Source organism: Hypanus sabinus, chromosome 2 (genome assembly GCF_030144855.1).
Source record: "Hypanus sabinus isolate sHypSab1 chromosome 2, sHypSab1.hap1, whole genome shotgun sequence".
NCBI classification, from domain to species: domain Eukaryota; kingdom Metazoa; phylum Chordata; class Chondrichthyes; order Myliobatiformes; family Dasyatidae; genus Hypanus; species Hypanus sabinus.
This window is the reverse complement of record NC_082707.1, coordinates 157,739,682-157,761,526: the sequence shown is the minus strand read 5'-3', so window position 1 is coordinate 157,761,526 and position 21,845 is coordinate 157,739,682. Positions and strand designations below refer to the sequence as shown.

Below are 21,845 nucleotides of genomic sequence, written 5' to 3'. Positions count from 1 at the left end.
ATCAATTAAAATATCAAAAATACCAGAAGCAAACATTGTAAACCTACTCGGGTAATATAAAGTCTATCACAGTTGTTCTTTGGCTAAAGCAATTTAAGCTGCTACTACAGATTCTACATGAATCAAGTTGTTTTAAATTAATTACCAGGTACACATCCTTTGGGTCAAAAGCAACACTGAGAATAGGACCATCATGACCTCGAATTGTCTTCTGTTGACTATTGTCTTTGACATCAATGATCTTTACCATAAAATCACTGCAAATTGAAGACACAATACAAAAACTTGAAGCAACATTCATAATTCAATTAAAGAAAAATAGATCATGAGAACATAAGAAATAGCACACGTTCTGTTTAGTTCACTGTGCAATGAGATCAGATCCAATCTTGTACCTCATTACCATTTTCCTGCACCTCTTTTATGTTGTTAATATTGTTACCACAACCACTTCTGGCAGCTCCTTGTATACACTGACCACAATTTGAGTGAAAAAGTTGCCCCTCAGGTTCCTATTAAATCTCACCCATCTCATTTTGAGCTTATGCTCTTTAGTTCTTGATTCCCAAAACTGGGAAGAAGACCAAGTTCCTTCACCCTATTTGTGCCTCTCATGAATGAATATTCCTCTGTAAGATCACCCCTCCTTCTTCTAAGCTCAAATGAAAAGGAGTCCCAACTTGCTTAACCTTTCTCTGGAACTCAGTCCCTCAAATCCTGGCAGCATTCTCGTAAATTTCCTCTGTACTCCTTCCAGCGTAATGGCATCTTTCTTATAGTAGAGTGACCGAAAACCAAGTACAACATACTAAATGTAGCCTTACTAACTTTTTGTTCAAATGCAACATAAATGTCCCGGCATCAACACTCAATACCCTGACTGATGAAAGGCAGCAGATCAGAAGCCTTCATCGTCATCCTGTCGACCTGTAATGCCACTTTCAGAGGATCAAATACTTTGTACTCCTGAATTCTTCTGATCTACAACAAACCCCAAAGGCCGGACACTATCTAAATTCTACCTTCATCTGTCATCCCAAAATTCAACATCTGCTCTTGGCAAAATTAACCTCTATTTTCCATTCCTTAGCCCACTTATCGAGCTGATAAAGATCCCTTTGCAAATCCTGATTCACTGCCAATACCACCACCTATTTTAATGTCATCTACAAACTTACTTATCTTAATATAGGTGACAATTAACAACGAGTGTAGCACCAACCCTAGGGAACACTATTAGTCAGAGGTCTCCAGTCTAAAAACCTGAATTCCATGTGATATAATTTTCCACAGCAGTCTATAATATGGTATCTTATCAAAGGCCTTACTGAAGTCCATATAGACCACATTTACCACACTGCTCTCATGACATTCTTGGCTGCTTGTTCAAAAAAAAACTCAATCAATTTGTGAAATGCGGTCTCTGATACAGAACTGTGTCAACTATCCATAATCAGCTTGTCTTACCAAGTACTTGCATTTCCTATCTTACAATCAAAACACCTCTGCCAGGGAAACACCATCAATGCACCTACATGTCAAAACTCATAGGAATCTGAATTCTCCTCTCATTCTTCCGAATGATGAAGGGAATGGGACTTGGGTCTTCTGCCAAAACAAAACCATACCCCTCCCCGCACCCATCCTGAATCACCTCAGTCAATTTAGTGAAACCAATGCCTCTGTGGGCAAGAAGATTAGTACTGTACACAGTGACTACTTTGTGATCTTATTAGGGATCCCAAATAATTTCAGCACCACATCTTTACACATGACTAAAATTCTTTCGCTATAAAGGTAAAGTAACCATCAACTTTCCACAATTCCCTGCTCCTGCATTTTAATTTTCAATGTTTGATGTACAACGACAACCTCTAATCGACAATACCCATCAGATTCTCAACTTTTTTTCTACTAAAGTGAATAATCTCAAAATTACCATCATCATCAGTATGTCACATCCACGTGCTTAGGTTGTCTGTGTCCTCTTGATACCTCCCTACATCCCCTTTGCAACCCACACTGATACCTGGCTTTGTATATCATCAGCAACCTCAAAGCATTAATTTGGCTCCCTATCAATATCATTGACATGAATCATTACAGCATGGGGCCCAGCACTGAACCTTGCTGCAAATCATTTCTCGTGCCCTCCAAACCTGAAAATAACCTATTTCTACTCTCTTATCTATTAATCAATTGCCAAAGCATTCAAATAGTCAGATCAAGTTTAATTATCATTCAAATCATACATGGATACAGCCAAATGAGATAGCGTTTCTCATTCCTATCTGTTTTGTTTTATGATCTTCTGAGGTGATTTATAGAATTTTTGAAAATCCAAACACACCATACCAAGCATTCTGATACTTAAAACCTCAAAAATCTCCAATAAAATCCCTCTTGATTACTTTATCCTAATTATAGTCATCCTATCTTTAGGCACCTATAGATATCTAATGTTTTCTTCCCATTTATGTTCCTTCGCAGTACACAAAATGTTTCTAAGCTATGATCCTCCCTCTGTCTACACTTATATCGAGGCTATCCCTCCTCCCTTTCCGTTTTTCCTGTCCTTTCTAAAAATTAAGTATCCTGGAATACTTAACTCTCAACCTTACATCACCCTATAATCACATATTCAATACTAATTAGATCATACATATGAATTATGTCATCGGTTTATCAATCTTGTTACACAAGCTGTATACATTCGGTTTACATAGCAACAAACTTGAGTTTTTACCTTTTTCCTCTTATAAATCTAACTGGTATTCTTCTTTCTTATTTGCTTTCCTTTACAGACTAACTCTAGTTGTAGATATTTTTTGCCTCCTGCACTATCATTTAGTCCATCAAATACCTTGACCAATATATTTCCTTCCATGATTTAGTTTGCCTTACCTGCAAGATTTGCTATCTGATAGATTTAAATAAAGCATATTTCAAAGGGACAGATTCCCCCCCCCCCTTCCTTAGTGGTAGGGCTAGTGGCCCATGAATTAAAATCCATTTCTCCCCTCCCATTTTGAGCTACATACTCAACTCTCAGACCTTACTGATTCAATGTCCATTTGCATATGGCTCAGGTACTAATCCAGAGATTATCACTGTGTTTGTTTTTCTTTAAATTGGATTCTAATATTCCTTTAGGAGAATCTTTTTTTTTTGACCCTTCTCTTTATCCTAATCCCCTTCATAAACATAAATAATAAAAAAATAATTCACAAAATCAGTAATAGCTATTGAGTGCCATCTGCAATCTTTCCTGCTGCCTCTAGAAATTGCACAGTTGATTTAAATTTTTTGAAGAATTCTCCACCAAAATCAAAAACTAGGGAAAAGTTGTTGCAATATGATGAGGAAATAACAGGCAGGGCAGACAAAGAAGAACCAGAAGATGTTGTTTACTTGGATTTTCATAAGGTCTTTGACAAAGTGCCGCACATGAGGCTGATAAATAAGTTAAGGGCTTGAGGTAGTACAGGAAAGATGCTTGCGTGGATAGAAGATTGCACGACCGGCAGGAGGCGAAGAGTTGGAATAAAGGAGGCCTATTCTGGTTGGCTGCAGGTGACTAGTATTGTTCCACATGGGTCGGTGTTATATGTCAACGATTTGGATGACAGGATTGATGGTTTTGTGGCCAAACTTGCAGACGATACAAAGATAGGTGGAAGGGCAGATAGTGTTGAAGAAACAGGGAGTGTGCAGAAGGACTCGGACCATTTGGCAGAATGGGCAAAGAAGCAGAAGGTAGAATATAGTGTTGGGAAGTGTATGGTCATGCACTTTGGTAGACGAAATAAAGGTGTAGACTATTTTCTAAATGGGGAGAAAATTCAAGAATCAAAGGTATGAAGCAAAATAGGAGTCCATGTGTAGGATTCCCTAAAGGTTAATTTGCAGGCCGAGTCAGTGGTAAGGAAAGCAAATGCAATGTTAGCATTCACTTCAAGAAGACTAGAATATGTGAACAAGGATGTGATGCTGAGGCTTTATAAGGCAGTGGTCAAACCGCAGTTGGAATACAGTGAGCTGTTTTGGGCTCCTTGTCTAAGAAAAATGTGCTGGCATTGAAGAAGGTCTAGAAGAGGTTCACGAGAATAATTCCAGGGATGAAAGGGTTAATGTTTAAGGAGCATTTGATGGCTCTGGGCTTGTACTTGCTTAATTTTAGAAGAATGAGAAGAGATCTCATTGAAACCTATTTAAAGGCCTAGATAGAGTGGATGTGGAGAGGATGTTGCATATAGTGGGTGAATCTAAGACCAGAGTACACAGCCTCAGTATAGAGGTATGTCCATTTAGAACAGAGGTAAGAAGAAAAGTCTTTCACGAGAGGGTGGTGAATCTCTGTAATTCATTGCCACAGTCTGCTCTGAAAGCCAAGATACTGAGTATATTTAAAGCAGAGTTTGATAGGTTCTTGATTAGTCAAGCGTCAAAGGTTATGGGGAGAAGGCACGAAAATGAGGTTGAGAGGGATAATAAATCAGCCATGATGAAATGGCAGAGCAGAATCAATGTGTTGAGTGGCCTAATTCTGCTCCCATGTCTTATGGAAAGTTGGCTCCAGATCATGATCATTTCTCCATTATTACTTTACCTGGATCCAGCAGCAACACTAGTTGCATTGTTATTGAAAACAACGTGGTTTGCTTCAGCAGTGAAGCGAGTTAAAATTCCATCTGGGGAACCATCAGGGAATGAATTTACTTGCACAATGTTATTAGAAACAGTGGTAACAAGCATTCCATTCTAGAAGAAACAAAAATATTCATTAGATAGTTATTGTCTCAAATGCAAACCATTTTCTATGAACATAAATCTCTCTAAATATAGTGAAAATGAAATGCCACATGGCAGTACCCTGAGATATGACCCTAGAGATCCTCAAGGTAGCCATTTCCTGAAAAAAACATCTGCAAAGTGATGTTCTGTCCCATTTCAACACCAAGTTCATATCTGCCATATTTTAAAACAGTGGTCACAGAATCTATTGCATCACAGGTGGGAACCAATGTACAAGTGCTACAGTAGCAATTGATTTCTCCCATCTGGGCCAACTCTGCTGACAATGTGGCTTCACTGTTAAATGCTTCAAGGACGCCACAGCTCGTCAACAATCTGTTCTCTAGCTGGTAAATGGCTCAGCCAAAAAATACTGTTGGGTGGTTCAAAAAATTATTGGAAATCCTAGAGAAGGGTAAACAAATAGAGGTCACAGTCACATTGACTTCAACAACTTGATTTGAAAAAAAGCAAAGCGGTCTAGCAAAATGAATTGAGGAAACTACATAATATATTTAAGAGCAGAATCTCTAAGATTACATGTCATAAAATACATGCCAACAGCTATATTTCATTAAGAGTTTGAGGAGATTTGGCAAGACTAGGCACAGAACAGGCAACTGCTTTGCTATTTCAAGTTTCTGGTTAAGTGTTATTTCAACTCCACTTCCTAGTCCCACACTTACTTGTCTGTCCTCAGTCTTTTTGTTACAGCCATGGTGAAGCCAAATGCAAACTAAAAGAACAGCACTTAACATTACACTTTGATAGCCTATAGCCCAATAGTATGAACATTGAATTCTCTGGCTGCCCTGAGTTACTCTCCCTTTCCTTACCTTTTCCATTCCTCCTCCCACCTGCCTCCCCTTATTCCAATAACATCACCCTCCTCCACCTGATTCCATCTGCCTGTTACCCCTCCTCATGTCAACCATCAACTCCCAGCTCCACTCAGTTTTATCTGCCAAATTTTTTTTAACCTATTTCCAAACATCATTTGTCAGCCTCCATCTCCACTCATTCCGCACCTTCCCTATCTACCTATGAATCCCCCACTATATTTTTGTGGGGCACAGAGCAATTTTGACAGGGGTACTATAAATGTCTAGAACTAGTTATCATTAGAAAGGAATAAGTATTAGATGTCTGAACAGGCCCAGAGGAGGATTAATCAAGAGAGTCTGATGAAATATATCCCAGTGTGCTCTGGAAGGCAAAGAAAGAGACTGTTGGGGCTCTAACAGAGATTTTTATATCTTCACAGCTCACGGGCAAGGTGCCAGGTGATTCCAGGTCAGTAAATATGGTAACTTTATTCAAGGAGGGTAGCAGAGATAAACCATGTAATTAATCTGTGGTCACTGATTAGAAAATATTCTGAAGAACAGAATTATGTACAACTAGAAAAGCAAGGATTAATCAAATTGAGACAGCACAGTTTTACTGAGCTAAATCTTGTTTCACCAACTTATTCCAAAGGATTAACTAAGGACAGTGTGAGTGATGTAATCTACATGAATTTCAGTTAAGTCTTTAACAAGCTACTCCAAAATTTTAAGGTCTATGGGAAAGGTTGGCAAAGTAAATCCAAGAGTAAGAAGATGATTGTTCATACTTCCAGTATGCCCATCCAATCATCGATATTTATTTAAATTAAGTTGGTAGATTGTGCTACTTTCTGGACTTGCTAACTTCCAAATGTTCCTGATACTGGGAATGGACAACACTAATAGTGCTAAAAAGGAGAAATAGAGACCACCACTTCATACAGACATCATCAGTTGCTGGTTGCCACATTATTCTCAATATGAAGCAGGACAAGGTCCAGTGCACCTTGTTCTTTCTATATTCTATATTAGTAGAGTGAAGTCCTCAAGTGAATCAGGATTAGAAGCCAGATCTTGACTGCATACTAAAAGAAAATTTCCTCGTTAATATTTGCGGATATTTTCCTTTTGCTTCCTGATCCAAAAAGGTACTGGAAAAGGGCCAGTAACATCATGGAGGATGCCATCCACTCCCTGCTCATGGACTTTTTGTCCCACTCCTATTAGGGAGGCTACATAGCATCCACACCAGGACTACCAGCTCAAAAACAGTTACTTTCCCCAAGCAGTCTCTCCACACTCCCCACTACTGCTACTTTATCATTTCCCATCAGTCACCTTGCATACAGACACTCCTATGCCTACCATCACTTTATGGACAGACAATCTATGTATATAAGCTACCTTATATATTTATATTCATTGTTTTTTTTTATTATTGTGTTCTTTATCTTATTGTGTTTTTTTGTGCTGTATCAGATCCAGGGTAGCAATTATTTTGTTTTCCTTTACACTTTGTACTGGAAATAACATTAAACTATTTTGAATTGAATTGAATTGCACAGGATGTAAACATGATAAGTTTCAGAATAAGGGCATTAAATAAAAATTTCAGTACAATATATATTGAAAGTGAAGCACCTCCTTATTAACAAATGTGGAAAAGGAAACAGTTTTCATAGTCACTATGGATTGAATCTTACTTCTTCCTTCAATGTCTGCATTCATTTATAAATTAAGCTAAAGTTAGCAGCTGACATTATGAAAATACATTCACTGATTTTAAAATCTTGACATTCCCAGCAAATTATCTTCTTGTCAAACCCCATTTTCAAGAACAAATTTTGAATTTAATTATCATTTTCACTTAATATGTTTGAATTTATAATTAGGTTTTGCCATAAATTACACCACACACTTAATAAGACATTTGCATTTCATAACAGCAGGAACTTTAGAAAGCAAAGGAATCACATACCCGGAGAGCAAGTGAGTAAACTTTATCACCAACATTGATTGATTTGGGATCATCATCATCTAAACTTTCCCAGATTCTTACATCACCATCACTACCTCCAGTTACAATATATCTGGAAATTCAAAAAGATTTGTTTAATTCAGGACCTTCAAAAGATGATTAGCTTATTGACCATTTTGATCATTCCAAGCCATCTTTTTGATCAGAATGGCTTCAAGCACCATTTCAGGTTCAGGAACATTAAAAGTATAACTGTAACTACACTGTTCAGTCTCTCATGTGTTTCTACAACTCAGCATGTCATAATTTAGATTTTACTTGGTACCATTTTCCTGCACAAACCCAACATCTCTCAATTCCCTTCAAATCTAAAAGACTTGTACCTTTCATTTTGAAAATATTCAACAACTGCATCTCGACCTTCCAAATTCACTAACATTTGTGTGAAGAAATTGCTTCTCATTTCAGAACTTAATAGCTAACCCCTTATCTTGAGATTGTAACCACATATCCTAGAAACCCTATCAGGGAAAACTAACATCTTGAGCTATAAAGAATTTTTGTATTTTAGATTTCTAACATCTGCAGATTTTGCTTTGCAATCCCACAAATCAATGTGGTAAACCCACCCTGCAATTCATTGTGAAGGGCATATATCTTTTCCTTTGACAGGAAGTTTCGACATTTCGACAATACAGGCTTTTTAAGTAGAAGCTGCAGCCTCAAATAAGAAACTCTGAATGACATAATGAGAGAAGGAAATATTGTCCATAATGAACAGTTTAGGAACTGTTCTGTGCACTATGGCAAGATAATCATCTATCTCACATCTTGTTCCTTTACGTTAAATAAGCACTGACCATCAAGAAATCCAAAACTAAGGAGGGTAATTATTAAGTTACTCTCTTAACTAGAAAATGAATTCGATCATCTGCTCTTATCAAGTCTCAGAGATTAAACTAATTATAAAAATCCATGAAATAGGACTAGATGGGAAAGTGGACTAAATTGCCAACTTGATCTTGGCCTTGGCTCCATTTTCCATTTTCAGTAGCCCATAATCCTCAAGTTCCCCCACAGACTAAAAATTTTAACTTCTAATTTATTTAAAGGGTTGGCATCTCTCTGGGGTAGAAAATTCCAAGAGATTACAATTCTGTGAGGAGAGAAATAATTTCTTATCTTTGTCTTAAATAGGTGACCCTTTATTCTGAAACTAGCTCTGGATTCCACTCTCCCACCAAACTTAAGTGGAAACATCTTCTCAGGACCTACCTTGTCACACGCTAAGGTAAAAATGTAATTTGACAGTCAGTTAAACTTTAATATAGAGTTTAACTATGGTGTGCTCTATTAAATTTGGATACATCAAGGGACCTTACCTTCCTGTTTCATCAAAACAAACACCAGTGTATCCCTCGGGGTGTGCGTATCGCATTGGCTTTCTCTCAGCTGGCATCCTCAATTGCTGTTTTAACCAAGGAAAAATAACAAAGTGATGGCACAGATTTTGTATGTACAATAAAATAGAAACTAACCAGTCTCAATTCTTGTTACACATAATGAGAAATCAACATTTTCAGAGTGGTCTGGTGGATTGTTGTGAAAGATGCAAGTACAATACACTTAATCCAAAAGAAACTTGACTATTTCATTTTGGAAAATTAAACAAATTTAAATATATTAATCTGTATGCAATTTCCTCAAAACACACTAGGTTATTCCTGGAATCACAGATATCATCCTGGAGTGACCAATTCCATTGCAAACAATGCAGGACACGAGCTTGAACTGGTCTGATGGAAGCCAACCACCAACAAATCATACAATAACTGGAAGGATATAGAATTTGGAGCATAGAGCAGTAACTAATTATAATCTCTATTTATGTTCCAACCGTACAGATATATAGGGGTATTAGCAAAAAAGTGCACACAGTGACAGTATAATTGTCCAGCACAAGCAGGAGGAGACAGATGCTAAATAAGTAAGTATGCTCTCAGTATTGATCTGGTGCTGGCCTAATAACCTCCTCTGAAGTGCCAACTAACTGACCTTCTCAGTACTAAAATGGCCCGAGGATGTGGTCCTAATGCAGGCAACGGGATTACCGTGGATGGGCAAAAGGATCAACATGGAAGCAATGAACCAAAGATCCCACTTCTGAGCTGTAAAACTCACGACTCTTGCTATCATTGTATTGATAGAGTGGAGACGATTGGAAGGGAGGGAACTACACCTACGTGAAATGCATCTAGCTGCAGCTCCTTGAAGACTGTGTTAGGGATCTGGACCAGCAACTAGATGACCTTCAGCTTGTACAGGAGAGTGAGGAGATCATCAGAGTTACAGGGAAGTCGTCACCCTTGCGTTGCAGGAGGTGACTGTCAGTAAAAGAAATAGGAAGGCATATAGGCAGTTAGCACAGAGCAACCCTGTGGCCATTCCCCTCAATAATGATGATACTGTTGTGGGGGATGACCTCCCAGGGGAATGCCACAGAGATCAGGTTACTGGCACTGAGCATGGGTCCGTGGCACAGAAGGGGAAGAGGGAGAAGGGAGTGGTAGTGATAACGGTCTCAATAGTCAGAGGAACAGACAAGAGATTCTGTGGACATGAACGGGACACCTGGATGGTGTATTGCCTCCCAGGTGCCAGGGTTGAGAATGTCTTGGATTGCATTTTGGAGAGCGAGGGAGAGTAATGACAGAAGGAGGAAAACCAATGCGCTCCTAATGAGACTAGGGAGAAAGCTGAGAAGCAGGACCTCCAGGCTTGGAATTTCTGGATTGCTACCTGTGAAATACACCATTGAGGGTAGAAACAGGATGATCTGGCAGATAAATGCATGGCTGAGAAGCTGGTGCAGGGGGCAGAGCTTCAGGTTCTTGGATCATTGGGACCTGTTTGGGGGAAGGTATAACCTGGACAAAAGGAACAGATTGCATCTGAACCCATATTCTCGCTGGCAGATTTGTTAGAGCTGTTGGGGAGGGTTGAGCCAGAGTGAAAGGATTCAGGATGGGATGGATGGTAAAAAAGCAAAGAGAGCATGAAGTCCAGCATGGGCCAGGAAGGGGCAGGCAGATGACAGGGCAACATTGCAGTCAGCAGGGAAAGTATCAGTGCATGAGAAATGCATTATCAAAAAGGGTAGCAAATACAGTACTCAAAGTGTTATATTTCAATGCAAGGAGTATGGGAAATAAGGTGGATGATCTTGTTGCACTTTTACAGATTGTCTGTATGATGTTGTAGCCATCACTGAATCATGGCTGAAGTATGGTTGTAGTTGAGAGCTGAATGTACAAGGTTACACATTGTATTGGAGGGATAGGAAGGTAGGCAGAAGGGGTGGAGTGGCTCTGCTTGTAAAAAATTGCCTCAAATCATTGGAAAGATGTGACATAGGTTTGTAAGATGTTGAATCCTTGTGGGTTGAGTTAAGAAACTTTAAAGGTAAAAGGACCCTGATGGCAGTTATATACAGGGCTCTAACAGGAGCTGGATGTAGACTGAAATAGAAAAGCCATATCAAAAGGGCAATGTTATGATAGTTATGGGAGATTTTAACATGCAGGTAGACTGGGAAAATCAGGTTGGTAATGGATCTCTAAAGAGCAAATTTGTTGCATGCCTGCAAGATGGCTTTTAGAGCAGTTTGTTGTTGAGCCTACTAGGGGATCAGCTATACGGGATTAGGTGTTATGTTATGAACTGGAGGTGATTGGGGAGCTTAAGGTAAATGAACCCTTAGGAAGCAGTGATTACAATATGACTGAGTTCAACTTGAAATTTGATAGGAAGAAAGTAATGTCTGACATAGCAGTATTTCAGTGGAGTAAAGGAAATTACAGTGGTATGAGAGGAGCTGACCAAGGTAAATTGGAAGGAGATGCTGGCAGGGGATGACATGAGTTTCTAAGGAAAATGAGGAAGGTGCAGGATAGATATATAAAATACTCAAATGGCAAAATAGTACAACTGTGGCTGGCAAGAGAAGTCAAAACTAATGTGAAAGCAAAAGAGGGAGCATACAACAAAGCAAAAATTAGCAGTAAGATAGAGGATTGGGAACCTTTTAAAAACCCACAGAAAGCAACTAAAAAAATCATTAGGAGGGAAAAGATGAAATATGAATGCAAGCTAGCAAACAATATCAAAGTAGATAGAAAAAACTTTTACAAATATATAAAAATAAAAGAGAGATAAGAGTAGATATAGGACCGCTGGTAAATGAGGCTGGAGAAATAAAACAGGGGACAAGGAGATGGCAGATGAATGAAATGAGTATTTTGCATCAGTCCTGATGGTGAAAGACACTAGCAGTGTACCACGTGTTGAAGCATGTGAAGGAAGAGAAGTGGGTGCAGTTACTATAACAAGGGACAAGGTGCTCAAAAAGCTGAAAGATGCACAAGTTACCTAGACCAGATGAACTGCGCCCTAGGTTTCTGAAAGAGGTAGTGGTAAAGATTGGGGATGCATTAATAATGAGCTTTCAAGAATCATTGGACTCTGGTTCCGGAGGACTGGAAAGCTGAAAATGTCATTTCACTGTTTAAGAAAGGAGGAAGGCAGCAGAATGGAAATTATAGACCAGTTAGCATGACCTCAGTGGTTAAGAATATGTTGGAGTCAATTGTTAAGGACGAGGTCATGGAGTACTTAGTGGCAGGGACAAGATAGGACAAAGTCAGCGTGGTTTCCTTAAGGGAAAATCTTGCTTGATGAACCTGTTGGAATTCTTTGAGGAGATTACAAGAAGAAAGGAGATGTAGTGGATGTTGTATATTTGGATTTTCAGAAGGCCTTTGACAAGGTGCCACACATGAGGCTGCCTAAAGTTACTAGCAGGGTTAGAGCATTGGCTGACTGCTGGGAGGCAGTGAGTATGAAAAAATGTATCCTTTTATGATTGTCTGCTAGTGACCAGTGGTGTTCCACAGCGGTCGGTGTTGGGACCGCTTCTTTTTATGCTGTACATCAATAATTTAGATGATGGAATAAATGGCTTTGTTGCCAAGTTTGCAGATGATACTAAGATTGGTGGAGGGGCAGGTAGTGTTGAGGAAACAAGAAGGCTCCAGGAGGACTTAGACAGATTAGGAGAATGGGCAAGAAAGTGGAAAATGACATACAATGGTGGAAACTGCACGGTCATTCACTTTGGTAGATGAAATGAATGTGCAGAGTATTTTCTAAATGGGGAGAAAATCCAAATATCTGAGATGTAAAGGGACTTGGGAGACCATGTGCAGAACATCCTGAAGATTAACTTGCAGATTGAGCCTGTGGTGAGCAAGGCAAATGAATGTTAGTATCCATTTCAAGAGGTCGAGAATACAGGAGCAGGGATGTGATGCTGAGGCTTTATAAGGCACCGGTGAGGCCTCTCCTTGAGTATTTTGAATAGTTTTGGGCCCCTCATCTTAGATAAGATGTGCTGGCATTGGAGACTGTCCAGAGGCAGTTTACAAGGATGATTCTGGGCATGAAAGAGTTATCATAAGAGAAACGTTTGATGGCTCTGGGCCTATACTCACTGGAATTTAGCAGGATGAGGTGAGATCTCATTGAAACCTTTCAAATGTTGAAAGATCTAGACAGAGTAGATGTGGAAAGGATGCTTCCCATGTTGGGGGAGTCTAGGACAAGAGAGCACACCCTCAAGATACATGGGCATCCATTTAAAGCAGAAAAGCGGAGAAATTTATTTAGTCAGAGGGTGGTGAATTTGTGCAACTTGTTATCACATGCAGCTGTGGAGGCCAGGTTGTTGGGTGTATTTAAAGTGGAGATTGATAGGTTCTTGATTGGCCGCGACACCAAAAGCTACGGGGAAAAGGCTGGGGAGCGGGACTAAGGAGGGAAAAAATGTATCAGCCATAATTGAATGGCAGAGCAGACTCGATTGGACAAATGGTCTAATTCTGCTCCTATGTCTTATGGATAAATTTGCTATCAGTCAAGCTAAGTAACTGAAACTGAATTTAAGACCCATAATTAGATGTAACACTTGTTCTTCTTCACTGAAGAATTATTAATCTAGTTACAGAAAGAACTTCCTGTAGTTTTTAAATTTGATTTTTTTTTGTTAAATAGACCATTTCCTGAGTAAATTGACTTTACTGTAGAGGTTGACTGGACAAAAATCTGGCACATGCAGTATAGGTGGAAAAATGTAAAATCATCCACTTTGAAGGGGAAAATAAAAGAGCAAAAACAAAGAGAGTAGAATCCTGAGATGCAAAAACAATCGAGGTATCCTCAAGCAGAATTCCCAAAAGGATATAATTGAATTAGAAAAACTAATAAAATGTTATTGTACTGACCTCCTCTAGCAATAAGGCAGGGAAATTATACTTTAGCTGTGTAGGGCTTTGAAAAAGTATTTACATTTCTATATTAAAAAAAAGAGCTCCTCATTTAAAGAAGGATGGCATTGTGTTGGAAACAGTTTTATTAAAATTTACTAGACTAATACCTAATATGGATGTGTTCTTTTACAAGGTTGAACAGGCCAGGCATACATAGTAAATCACAACCACAAGAAAATCTGCAGATGCTGGAAACCCAAAGTAACACACACACACGCTGAACAGGCAACATCTATGGAAAAGAGTAAACAGTCAACATTTTGGGCCAAGACCCTTCTTCAGGACTGAGAAGGAAGAGGGAAGATGCCAGAATAAAAAGATGGAGGGAGGGGAAAGAGACTAGCTGGAAGGTGACGGGTGAAGCTATGTGGATGGGAAAGGTCAAGGGCTGAAGAAGAAGAATCTGATAGGAGAGGAGAGGGGACAACAGGAGAAAGAGAAGGGGTGGACCCAGGGGAAAGGAATAGGTAGGTGAGAAGTACTGAAAGGTCAGAGTGGGGAATAGAGGAAAGGAAGGGAGGGAAATCTATTCACTGGAAGGAGAAATCGATATCCATGCCATCAGTCAGAGCTACCAGATGGAATATAAGGTGTTGCTCCTCCACCCTGAGAGTGGCCTCATCATGGCATGAGGATGCCATAAATTGAAACTAAAGTTTTTGGCCACTGAGAAGTCCTGTTTGTGGCAGATGATGTGGAGGTGCTCGACGAAGCAGTGCCCAATTTACGACTTGTCTCACCAATGTAGAGGAGACTGCATCGGGAGCACCAGACACAATAGACAACCCTAGCAGATTCGCAAGTGAGGTGCTGCCTCACCTGGAAGGACTGTTTGGGGCCCTGAATGAAGGTGACAGAGAAGGTGTACGGGCAGGTGTAGCACTTAGGCTGCTTGCAGGGATAAGAGCTAGGTGGCATACATAGATTCTACAGTTTAGAAGAGTGAAAGGGGACTCATTTAAATATACAAGATCCTGAGGAAGTTTTCTCTTCAGGGAAGATCTACAATTAGGGAGTCATTGTTTAAGTACAAGACAGCTAAGGCAAAACACTTTAGTCAATCACCTTAGGAACTTTCTATCTTAAAGGATAGCAGAAACAGGGTCTTTGATTTTTTTTTTAAAGCAAACTTAGTCTAGATTCTTGATAAAAAGGCTGAAAGGTTACCGTGGGTGGACAGGAACACAGTATTGAGGTTACAATCAAAATCAGCAACCCAGGTGCAAAATAGTCAACTTCTGCTCTGAAGTGACAGCTACTAATGGTGAAATAATTAAAATTGTGAAGCTTGAATGGACGAAATATGGAATCACAAATATTGCAAAGGACTGCAACGCCAAAGAAGACAAGCAAAGCCTGCAGAGATACTAAAACATGAGTGGGAATTTCAAAATTATGACATTGCTTAACTGGAAGTCAAATAAGTTATAGCACCAGTTACGAATGTAATGGTCGTTCACTATCTCAGACATATAAAAGGATTGCCACAAAAACTTATAGCAGGTGCTCTTGGAGATTGGACGGACACCTGGTTGAAATGTTACCAAGCAGATGAGAAGTTTGGTTCGACCTCAACATCTACCATGAGGGGTGGAGTTAGCTGATAGAAAACAGTTCATGTGGCTGGAGCCAAAAGCCTTCAACTTGGTCCCCTTAATATTCAGGTGGATGAAAATCGTGAAAGGGAAAGAATGGAAAGGTTATCTTGTATATGCTAGGCCTATACAAGATAACACAAAACATTTTTTTTAAAAAAAGGTGCAGCACCTAGTTGGAAAAGGGGCTTGGAATAAGGAGGTAACAATAATGAATCAGGAATAGAAGCCTTAGGGTGATGAACAATGATTAAATGAAAAGAATGGAAACAGGTAATAGTGAAGGGGAGGAATAGCAGTTTTGGACACCAAATTGGATGACTTCCAACCGAAAAGGAAAAGTCAATATCAAAACAAGAACTTTTTTTTACTCTTGGATGAAAACATCATGCCCCTGTAGAAAAAGGAAGGAGAGGAGCAGCAAGCAAATGTTCTACAATTTCATGCACTACTGAGCAAAGCTAGTCCTTCATAAGAAACGTTTACTAAATATCAATACTCATTCAAAAACCCCAGATCTTGACCTTCAGACAGTTGAGCTCCAACCCAAACCTCTGCAAGCTTGCTGGCGTAACTTCCAGCTAATCCACTATTCCTAGCTTCTAGCCACCACCCCCCAACAATATTCCTACCCCCACTAAAAATCACTCATGACCATCATAATCAGAATTTCCTTGTCCTTCATAACCAAACCCATAACACTCCAATCTGCATCAAGCTCCAGATCCAAATCAGTGAGCCAGAATTTATCCCGTAAAACACTGCTGGTCTCAGATTCTTTCAACATTGAGCAAATTTTGCTTGACATCCAAATTACACGTCCTGTTTTTCATTTGAAACTAACAGCAACACCTCATTCAGCACATGTGCTCTATGGCTGCCAGAAATCACCATTTTTCTGTTAACTGGCTTCCTTGCTGTTATGATACCCTTTTTTGAACCCGAATGATGATTCACTTCCAGTTCACTATTATAAAAAGCCCAACCCTAAGTGCACTTATTTGAAAACGCTAGCTCCTTTGACAAACATCCAGCTATGTTGCATCATATTAATTTTCACAATATCTGCCAGCTTTTCATAAGTTTGAAAAAAGCTTGAAGATTGAAGAAATAAAACATAAGCGGAATGTATACAATAAACAACAGGACCCTTGGGATCACTGAGGTGTGAATCTATAGTTCCCAACAAGTTAAAAGGGTGGTAAGGATGTATGGCGTACTTGCCTCTATAGGTCAACATGTTGAGTATAAACACAGAAAGTCACATTGCAGCTGTATAAAACATCGATTAGGCTACAGTTGGTGCATTTCTGGTCACTCCTGAAGGATACAGAGGCTTTGGAGAAGGTGCAGAGGTTCACCAACATGTTGCTAGATTAAAGATTATTAGCTATGAGGAGTACTTGGACAAACTTGGATAGGCCAATGCACCATATGCCTTCTTAACCACAGAGTTAACCTGCGTAGCAGCTTTGAGTGTCCGATCCCTCTGATCCTCCACACTGCCAAGAGTCTTACCATTAATGTTATATTCTGCCATCATATTTGACCTACCAAAATGAACCACCTCACACTTATCTGGATTGAACTCCATCTGCCACTTCTCAGCCCAGTTTTGCATCCTATCAATGTCCCACTGTAACCTCTGACTGCCCTCCACACTATCTACAACACCCCCAACCTTTGTGTCATCAGCAAATTACTAACCCATCCCTCCACTTCCTCATCCAGGTCATTTATAAAAATCACAAAGAGTACGGGTCCCAGAACAGATCCCTGAGGCACACCACTGGTCACCGACCTCCACACAGAATATGACCCATCTACAACCACTCTGCCTTCTGGATCCACAAAGCAATGTCCCTTGGATTCCATGCCTCCTTACTTTCTCAGTAAGCCTTGCATGGAGTACCTTATCAAATGCCTTGCTAAAATCCATATACACTACATCTACAGCTCTACCTTCATCAATGTGTTTAGTCACATCCTCAAAAAATTCAATCAGGCTCGTAAGGCACAACCTGCCTTTGACAAAGCTATGCTGACTATTCCTAATCATATTATGCCTCTCCAAATGTTCATAAATCCTGCTTCTCAGGATCTTCTCTATCAACTTACCAACCACTGAAGTAAGACTCACTGGTCTATAATTTCCTGGGCTATCCCTACTCCCTTTTTTGAATAAGGAAACAACATCCATAACCCTTCAATTCTCCAGAACATCTCCCGTCTCCAATGATGATCAAAGATCAATGCCAGAGGCTCAGCAATTTCCTCTCTCGCCTCCCACAGTAGCCTGGGGTACATCTCGTCCGGTCCTGGTGACTTATCAACTTGATGCTTTCCAAAAGCTCCACCACATCCTCTTTCTTAATATCTACATGCTCAAACTCTTCAGTCCGCTGTAAGTCATCTCTACAATCTCCAAGATCCTTTTCCGTAGTGAATAGTGAAACAAAGTATTCATTAAGTACCTCTGCTGTCTCCTCTACTTCCATACACTTATTTCCACTGTCACACTTGATAGGTCCTATTCTCTCACGTCTTTTCCTCTTGCTCTTCACATACTTGTAGAATTTCCTTAATCCTGTCTGCCAAGACCTTCTCATGGCCCTTTCTGGCTCTCCTAATTTCATTCATAAGCTCCTTCCTGCTAGCCTTATAATCTTCTAGATTCCTATCATTACCTAGTTTTTTTGAGCTTTTCATAAGCTCTTCTTTTCTTCTTGACTAGATTTTCAACAGCCTTTGTACAGTTCCTGTACCCCATCATCCTTTCTGTCTCATTGGAACAGACCTACTCAGAACCCCACGCAAATATCCCCTGAACATCTGCCACATTTCTTCCATACGTTTCCCTGAGATAATCTGTTTCCAATTTATGCTTCCAAGTTCCTGCCTGATAGTCTCATATTTCCCCTTACTCTAATTAAATGTTTCCCTAACTTGTCTCTTCCTAGCTCTCTCCAATGCTATGGTAAAGGAGATAGAATTGTGATGACTATCTCCAAAATGCTCTCCCACTGAGAGATCTGACACCTGACCAGGTTCATTTCCCAATACCAGATCAAGTACAGCCTCTCCTTTTGTAGGCTTATCTACATACTGTGTCAAGAAACCTTCTTGAACACACCTAACAAGCTCCACCCCATCTAAACCCCTCATTCTAGGGAGATGCCAATCAATATTTGGGAAATTAAAATCTACCACAACAACCCTGTTATTATGACTTAGTTAAAAAGATTTAAGTTGATTTTAAACCCCACTTTCCCTGCTACCTCAACCTTCAGCTCTAACCATGAATATTAAATATCCACGTACTTTATTAGTCAAACCTCGCTACCTTTGTGGCTTCCTCATAAACTCCATTTTCCAATTTCATGCTGCAGTAGCTCTCTGGGATCTCAACTCAACTCTCATCACCTCAGGCTTCTTCTCTGCCTATTTCTGACTCCACTCCAAGCTCACAACCTCAATGACCCTCTCTCTACTACCGATATCCCATTCTCATTAAACTGCTAACCAACATTGCTTCCCACTCTCATGGCAACAGACATTGTAAACAATTTCCCCAGGGCCAAATAGATTCCATCAGTGTCTGTGACCACCAAACAGAGCATAGCTACAGTTGTAAAGATGTGAAAGCAAAATCTGTACCAACACAGGAACATACAGAGACCCTGCACTTTCAAAGACTTCATCTTTGAGGTGTTATTCCAAGGCTCCTCTGGCCAGTATTATGGTGCACAAAAGAAAGCATGGTACTGTTTAAAGAGTAATGCCCTAGGCAGCAGTGAAATGCAAACTGCTGGAAGAACACAATGTGTCAAGCAGGTGTGAACAGGAAGGGATGGTTGATGTTTTGAATTAAGACCCTGTATCAGAATTGAGAATGTAGAGGGAAATAGATGCAAACAGATTTGCAAAGGGAGGAGGGGGAAGGAAGATGACAGACAGATTTAAAAAGCAGGATTTCCAGGGCTGCAATCTCAGGATTACTACCCCTGCCGCATGGGTAGAAACAGGTACACATGGCATTCCAAGACATGGCTAAGGAACTAGTAGAGGAAGGAGGGCTTCAGATTTATGCATAATTGGCAAGGCAGGTAAGATCTCCACAAATAAGAGTCTTCATCTGAGCTGGAGAGGAATCAGTACATTTGCTAGTGCTATTTGAAGAGTGGCAGAAGGGTCGGAACCACAGCAGCAGGGCAACAGGTGGTAGGGTTGAGGGTAAGGAAGATAGTACGCCTAGTTAGATTGAAAGGGAGGACAGCAGGGTATAAGCTAATAAACATGGTGGGACAGGATGGCTGAAATGTGTTTATTTCAGCACTAGGGCTATTTTGGGTATCAGATGAGCTTAGAACCTAGATAAGTACATAGAACTACGATGAATTACAAAGACCTGGTTGCATGAGGGACAGTACTGGCAGCTCATTGTTCCTGGGTTTCCTTTTATATGTGATAGAGGGGGTTTGGAGGAGGGTAAAAGAGGTAGGGGGGTTTCACTAAGAGATGAGGGAGAATGTCACAACAGTACTCAGAGAGGACTCATCGGAGGGATAATCCAGAGGCAGTTTGGGAGTGACTCCAAAATAAGAAAAGTGTAATTGTGCAAATGAGATTGTACTATCACGTCCTCCCCATAAGCCCCTGAGACGTGGAGGAACAGGTATATAGACAGACTGTGGAAAGGTGTTAAAGCAAAGGGTTTAAAAAAGGTGCTAAAGTTGGGGAATTTAACTTTAATTAATTTGAAATTCCTTAATACAAGAGGCTTTGATGGAGCAGGATTTCTTCAGTGCATCCAAAAGTGTTCCTGAAACAGTATGTGGAGAATCCAACTGGAGAAGAAAACATACTGGACCTGGCTTTGGGAAATGAGCCAGGACAGGTGATAGATCTGACAGTGCGTGAACATTTTGGGAATAGGACTGACATGTGCAGGTAAGGAGTAAGGGCAAGAATGTTACGATAAGAGAGCCTTGAATGACCTGAAAGATCCAAAATATAGTCAGGAAGATTAAGGCAGCATACGTAAGGATCAGGAAGAAGAAAAAAAATCAGACTAGACCTTGTAGAATATAAAGATAGCAGGAAAGTACTCAAGCAGGCAATGAGGAAGGCTAAACGAGGTCAGGAAATGTCCCTGGCAACCAAATGAAAAAGAAGACAAAGGCACATTAAGAAAAAAAGAGAATAACTTAAGAGAGGCCAGGTCCACTCAAGGATGGGGGTCGGTGGGGGGGTGGGTGGTTGTGCTTGGAGTCAAAGCAAGTGGCTGAGTAAATGAGTACTTTGTGTCAGTATTTACTGAGGAAAAGGATTTGGAGGATAGCGTGGGCAAGCAAATGTATTGGGATATTTTAAAATTGAGGATGTAATGCTGAATCTTCCAAGACACATTAAGGTAATTGTCCCCAACCCCTGATAGCATATACAGTCTACCAGAATATTGAATGAAGTGCAGAGACTGCTAGGGCTTTAACAAAGATTTTTGGGTCCTCACTAGCAACAGGTAAGGTCCAAGAGCATTGCACAGTAGCAAAGGTTGTGTCTTTGTTCAAGAAAGGAAATTGGGATAATCTAGATTGACCAACAACCTTCACATTAGCCATCAGGAAGATATTGGATAGGACAGTAAAAGATAAAAATTGTGTGTTTGGAAAGACATGGCCTGCTTTGAGACAGTCAGCATTGCTGTGCAGGGCAGGGCATATCATCAGATCATGCCTTATAAACTTAACTAAGTTCCACCCCCCCCCCCCACCCCAAAGGGTAAGACTGTGAGTATTACCTACACTTGATAAAGTCCCTAATGGTAGGTTGATTAAGATAAAGATGCATTGCATCCAGGTGAATTACAAGTTTGCCTTGCCCATTGAATGCAGAGTAGGGGTGGAAGACCGTTACTGTGACCAGTATGTGACTAGCAGTGTTCTGCAAGGATTCTTGTTGTTTCTGATATACTGTAAACCAATAATTTTAATGAAAATACAGATAGGTGGATTATCAAGTTTTCAGATGACAGCAAGATTGGTGGAATTGTGAACCATCTAAAGGACTATTAAAGAATACAGCAGTATATAGATCAGTTACAGCAACAGGCAGAGAAGTAGCAGATGGAGTTTTAATCTTGTTTTATGTCTAACCGCAGAACAATATATCATGACATATATCAGTGACAATAAACCTGATTCTGATCCAGACGAGTACGTGGTGTTGCACTTGGTGAGGTCAAATCAAAAGAGGAATTATAGGTAGG

The 21,845-nt window shown here is 40.0% G+C and overlaps 1 protein-coding gene across 2 annotated transcripts in view; it reads right to left on the bottom strand.

The window, feature by feature from the left end:
- Positions 1-21,845, bottom strand: part of wdhd1 (WD repeat and HMG-box DNA binding protein 1) — a 78,306-nt gene that overhangs the window by 54,304 nt on the left and 2,157 nt on the right. For both annotated transcript variants that reach the window (XM_059957607.1, XM_059957615.1), the window contains exons 2-5: positions 8,982-9,067; positions 7,600-7,711; positions 4,610-4,761; positions 146-257 (exon numbers count right to left, since the gene is read on the bottom strand). In XM_059957607.1, coding sequence (XP_059813590.1) covers positions 146-257; positions 4,610-4,761; positions 7,600-7,711; positions 8,982-9,058 — 453 coding nt within the window. In that variant the 5' untranslated portion in view covers positions 9,059-9,067. The remainder of the gene's footprint in view (positions 1-145; positions 258-4,609; positions 4,762-7,599; positions 7,712-8,981; positions 9,068-21,845) is intronic.